This window comes from Amblyraja radiata, chromosome 4 (genome assembly GCF_010909765.2).
Source record: "Amblyraja radiata isolate CabotCenter1 chromosome 4, sAmbRad1.1.pri, whole genome shotgun sequence".
Taxonomy (NCBI): Eukaryota; Metazoa; Chordata; class Chondrichthyes; order Rajiformes; family Rajidae; genus Amblyraja; species Amblyraja radiata.
In genome coordinates, this window is record NC_045959.1 from 110,144,446 (window position 1) to 110,150,297 (window position 5,852).

At 53.4% G+C, this 5,852-nt stretch overlaps 1 protein-coding gene across 1 annotated transcript in view; it reads left to right on the forward strand.

Moving 5' to 3' along the window:
- LOC116972595 (arf-GAP with GTPase, ANK repeat and PH domain-containing protein 3-like) overlaps nucleotides 1–2,355 on the forward strand; it is a 353,696-nt gene extending 351,341 nt beyond the window's left edge. Inside the window, exon 9 of the mRNA XM_033020410.1 lies at nucleotides 2,253–2,355. Coding sequence (XP_032876301.1) covers nucleotides 2,253–2,355 — 103 coding nt within the window. The remainder of the gene's footprint in view (nucleotides 1–2,252) is intronic.
- Nucleotides 2,356–5,852: the final 3,497 nt, after the last annotated feature.

The window sequence follows — 5,852 nt, forward strand, 5'->3', positions numbered from 1 at the left end:
TTAATGGGAATCTCAGGAGCAACATTTCCACACAGAGGGTGGTGGGCAAATGGAACAAGCTGCCAGAGGAGGTAGTTGAGGCAGATGCTAGAATAACATTTCATAGCGATTTAGACAGGTCCCTGGATAGGAAAGGATAGGATAGGAGAGGGAGATGGACAAATGGGACCAGTATAAATGGGGCATCTTGATCGGCATGGACACGTTGGGCTGAAGGGCCTGTGTCCATGCTGTGTGACTCTAGTGACAGACAGTTAATGTTTGGTATTTTAATTGAGGAGCTTCTCTACAGCATCTTGCCTTTCACTCCGTTTCCTTTGCCTCTAACTTTGTTCATTTAATTAGCGATCCCGTCACCTCGTCACCCTGTATTACTAATGAGCTCTGCGTCACTAACACACTCTGAGCCTCGTTAATCCTCAGAGACCCAGCAGTCCGAGCACGGAAACAGCCCGACAATCCTTCCATGTGTGTGTTGTATCAGCCCCGGCACACTGAGCCTCATGGGGGGGGAACGGGTCCCCCACACACACACTGACCCACACTGGTGGGGGGGGGGGAGATCCTACACCCACACACTGATGGTCCCACACACACACTGACCCACAATGGTGGGGGGGGGAGGTCCTACACACACTGATGGTCCCACACACACACTGAGTGTCCCACACACACACACTGACCCACACTGGTGGGGGGGGGGGAGATCCTACACCCACACACTGATGGTCCCACACACACACTGACCCACAATGGTGGGGGGGGGGAGGTCCTACACACACTGATGGTCCCACACACACACTGAGTGTCCCACACACACACACTGACCCACACTGGTGGGGGGCGGGGGGGGGGGAGATCCCACACCCACACACACTGACGGTCCCACATACACACATTGACGGTCCCACACACACACTGAGTGTCCCACACACACACACAGTGATGGTCCCACACACACTGACAGTCCCACACACACTGATGGTCCCACACACACACACTGACCCTCACTGGGCGAGGGGTCACAGGACCGAATGGGCCTAGACTGGTCTGGGTTGGAGTGGGCCTAGACTGGTCTGGGTTGGTGCGAGCCTAGACTGGTCTGGGTTGGAGCAGACTGTCCCCACTGGCCGCGGGAACAGTCTGATTCACTTGAACGAGCTACCAGCAAAGTGGGCGACCATGGAAAGTGATTTGTGTTTGCCTATTAAAATGTGTTTGGAACTAATTAATCAGTAGTTATGACACTTCCCAAAACCCTGCCTTTGGAATGACTCCACTCAGCCAACTGAAGCTTGGTATTAATTCTAATTATAGGCTGGCTTTGCTGAGGGCTGTGTGTTACGTGAACGTGCAGCGAGACCCGGGAACGCAAACACTGCAAGTCTGAAACAATTCACAGCTCAGGCCACAACCACATAGAGTTCACATCCGCATGGCGGGCTCCTCTGCAAGGTTATGGCGCTTGGGATCCAGGGAGAACCAGCCGGCTGGATAGAGAGCTAGCTTCATGGAAGGAAGCAGAGGGTGACGGTGGGAGGTTGTTTCTCAGACTGTAGGCCTGTGAGTAGTGGTGTGCCTCAGGGATTGGTGCTAGGCCCATTGCTGTTTGTCAGCTGTATCAACGATTTAGATGAGAATGTGCAGGGCATGATTAGTAAGTTTGCAGACACCAGGCAGTATCGTATAAAATTATTAAACATATAGCAGGATGTTCACAGGTGGGCTGAAGAATGGTTAACGGTGTTTAATGCAGATAAATGCAAGGTGTCGCTGTTTGTCAAACCAAGGCAGGACCTTCACAGTGAACGGCAGGGCCCCGGGGAGTGTAGAGCAGAGGGATCTTGGAGTGCAGGTACATTGTTCTCTGAATATCCCAAAAGTTGCCCCTCAGGTTCCTAGAAATCTTTCCCCTCTCACCTTAAACCTATCTCCTCTGGTTCTTGATTCCCCTCATCTGATCCCCTCAAGACTTTGCACACCTCTAATAGATCACCACAGCCCAACCTTTCCCTGTAGCCCAGGCCCTCGAGCCCTGGCAACATCCTCGTGAATCTTCCCCGCACTGTTTGCAGCTGGATGGCAGGTCTCCCACAGCAGGGTGACCAAAGCCAAACACAAACCTCCAAAAGTGGCCTCACCACGACTTCAATAAACTGTAACATAACATGCAACTTCTACACTCAATATCCTGACTGATGAAGGCCAGCGTGCCTCTTCACCACCCTATCTCACCGTGATGCCTCTTTGAGGGAACGGTGGACTTTGTGCTCCTTGATATTCCTCTGCTGTAAGACTATGAGTGGCCTGGACCAGGAATGGGCGGCAGGCCCCAACCACGCAGGCCATTGGTGAGTCAATGACATCACACGTTCAACGCTCAATGTGTTTCCCATCAGAATAATTGAAAAAAAATCAAAAGTATATAAAATTGCGAGCGGTGCTGGCTCGAAGGGCCGAAGGGCCTACTCCTGCACCTATTGTCTGTTGTCTATTGTCATAGATAGGGTGGACAAGATGGACAATCACATACTGGAGGTGAGACCATAGCAGTAAGGTGAGAGGAACAAAGTTCAAAGGAGATGTGTAGGGCAAGCATTTTTACACAGAGGGTGGTGTGGGCCTGGAACCTGCTGCCAGGGGTGTTGCTGAAGGCAGATACGATAGTGGTGTTTAAGATAGGCGCATGGATATGCAGGGAATGGAGGGATAGGGATAACATGCAGTTAGATAATGATGTCCTTGGCTTCATGGTCAGCATGGACATTGTGGGCCGAACGGCCTGTTCCTGTGTTGTACTGTTTGACGTTCTATGACTCACTGAGCTGAGGCCTAGCCAGGGAGTTGTTGCTCTCCTGTTCCTTTTGGCCCTCCGGCACTGGAATGGCAACGCTGTCGATGATTGGTGTTCCTTCATGCTGTCCACATCTGGCCACGGTGAGAGAGGTCATGGCCACATCTGTCAGCGGTGACAGAGGCCTTCTCCACACCTCTGGGTCCAGGTGGGGAGAGGCTGCCTCCACATCTGGCACAAGTACAGAGGCAGTCTCCACATCTGGACCCAGTGACCCAGGCGGTCTTCCGAGCTGGCGGTGGAACAGAGACGGTGTTCACATCTGGCGGCAGTACAGATGCAGTCTCCACATCTGGACCCAGTGACCCAGGCGGTCTCCACATCAGGCGGTGGAACAGAGAGACGGTGTTCACATCTGGCGGCAGTACAGATGCAGTCTCCACATCTGGACCCAGTGACCAAAGGCAGTCTCCACAGCTGGAAGTGGAACAGAGACGGTGTTCACATCTGGCGGCAGTACAGATGCAGTCCCCACATCTGGACCCAGTGACCCAGGCGGTCTCCACATCAGGCGGTGGAACAGAGAGACGGTGTTCACATCTGGCGGCAGTACAGATGCAGTCTCCACATCTGGACCCAGTGACCAAAGGCAGTCTCCACAGCTGGCAGTGGAACAGAGACGGTGTTCACATCTGGCGGCAGTACAGATGCAGTCCCCACATCTGGACCCAGTGACCCAGGCGGTCTCCACATCAGGCGGTGGAACAGAGAGACGGTGTTCACATCTGGCGGCAGTGCAGATGTGGTTTGGCAGCCTGGCGTGGCAGGTGTTGGAAGGGTTAAAGATGCAGGGACATTGTTTGTGGGAGGGTGGTCTCGGAGGGGCTGTGAGCTGTGAGCCTACATGGGGAGCAGCCTCTGTCAGTCACTCACGCAGACAGGCAGCCTGGCGTCTGCAGACGTTATCAGTGAAAGCAGCGGGTCGGAGGTCGGCCTTCACCGGGCGTTCTCTGTGCGTTCGTCAGCCACCGCATTGATTCCCGTCCTCAGGCAGATCTGGCGGATAAGAGTTGTGAAGCGGAATGGGTCTCTCTTTGTCCACACTGACGTGGCCAGTACGGCTGCATTATTGTGCCCCATCGATTCCCCGCTCCCCTGGGCTCTGAGACGGCGGCTGTCGAGCGGGAAGGAGCCAGCCACCAGGCGCTCGGTCGCCGCTGATAAACCGTGTCCAGCGCCCACTCTTGTCTACGTGATCACTGTGGTCACGGCAGCTCCCCGTTCACTCAATGTCTTGCACAGCCTCACTGGTTAACTCTTCTCTGCCTACCTGTCCCAAACATTGAGGCATGGAAACAGGCCCTTCAGCCCATCGAGTCCACGGCGTCCCATCGATTACACGTTCACACTAGCTCTAGGTGTAGGAAGGAACTGCAGATGCTGGTTTAAACCGAATGAGTGAAGAAGGGTCTCGACCCAAAACGTCACCCATTCCTTCTCTCCAGTGATGCTGCCTGTCCCGCTGAGTTACTCCACCTTTGAGTGTCTATCTTCACACATGCTCTGTGTTATCCCACTTTCTCCCCCCTGCACACTATGGGGAGTAACCTGCAAAATCGCACTTCCTTGGGATGTGGGAGGAATCCCGGAGCAGCTGGTAGGAAACAGGGAGAACGTGCAAACTCCACCCAGACAGCACCCGAGGTTAGGATCGAACCCGGGTCTCTGGCTCTGTGAGGCAGCAGCTCTACCTGCTGCGCCGCTGAGCCGCCTCTAATGGAGGGTCCCTACATGTGCAGCAGTCCTCAGTGGTTCATTTATTATCGAGTGTACCAAGGTACGGTGCTTTATGCCTGTGAGTACAATCCCCGGTTAAGTACATGCAGTAACGCATCGAAACGGCTCACTGAGTCCATATGCGAGAGGCACCAGGTTTTGGTACCCGCTGCAGCCGTTACCTCCATCCCACCGTCCCTCTCCTTGCCCAGCCCCCTTCAACCTTCATGCCCTCGGGGGAGTGGACGAGAAAGTGGGCTAACATAGAGCATGTGCGAAGATAGACACAAAAAGATGGAGTAACTCAGCGGGACAGGCAGCATCACTGGAGAGAAGGAATGGGTGACGTTTTGGGTCGATACCCTTCTTCAGTCCTCCCAGGCACAGGGCCTCTGCCAGTTGTATCCCCGACACACCCTCACCCCACCCCCCGCCCCCCGACGGCAAATTCTACATCAAAGGATGGTGTGCATATGGAATGAGCTGCCAGAAAACGTAGTTGAGGCAGGTACTATAACAGCATTTAAAAGACACCTGGACAGGTACATGGATAGGAAAGTTTTAGAGGAATATGGGCCAAACACAGACAGGGTGGACTAGTGTAGATGGGGCAGGTTGGTCAGCATGGACGAGTAGGGCTGAAGGGCCTGTTTCCATGCAGTGTAACTCGCAGCATCAATCTGTATGGGTTGAGTATTGTCACGTTTATCAACATCATTCTGCTTCAGTGACAAGCAGGAGTTGTTACACTTTCGTATGTCAGACCAGGGCAGGACTTACACAGCACTAACCCGTTGTGTTGGAGAACTGAGAGATGCAGGGTACAGTCCACGGTTCCCTGACAGTGGCGAGTCAGGTGGACAGGGTGGTGAAGAAGTTACAAGGAACTGCAGGTGCTGGTTTACAACAACAAAAAAGGCACAAAGTGCTGGAGTAGCTCAGTGGGTCAGGCGGTATCTCTGGAGAACATGGATTGGCAATATTTCAGGTTGGGACCTTTCTTCAGACTGAGTCACCTGTCCATGTTTTCGAAGATGCTGCCTAACCCACTGAGTTACTTCAGCAATTTGTGTCTTTTTGTGGTGAAGAAAGTGTTTGGCACTCTTGCCTTCTTCAGTGTGTGTGTGTGTGTGTGTGACTGGGTTAGTGTGTGTGTGTGTGTGTGACTGGGTTAGTCTGTGTGTGTGTGTGTGTGTGTGTGTGTGTGACTGGGGTTAGTGTGTGTGTGTGTGTGTGACTGGGTTAGTGTGTGTGTGTGTGTGTGAGACGGATGTGTGTGTGT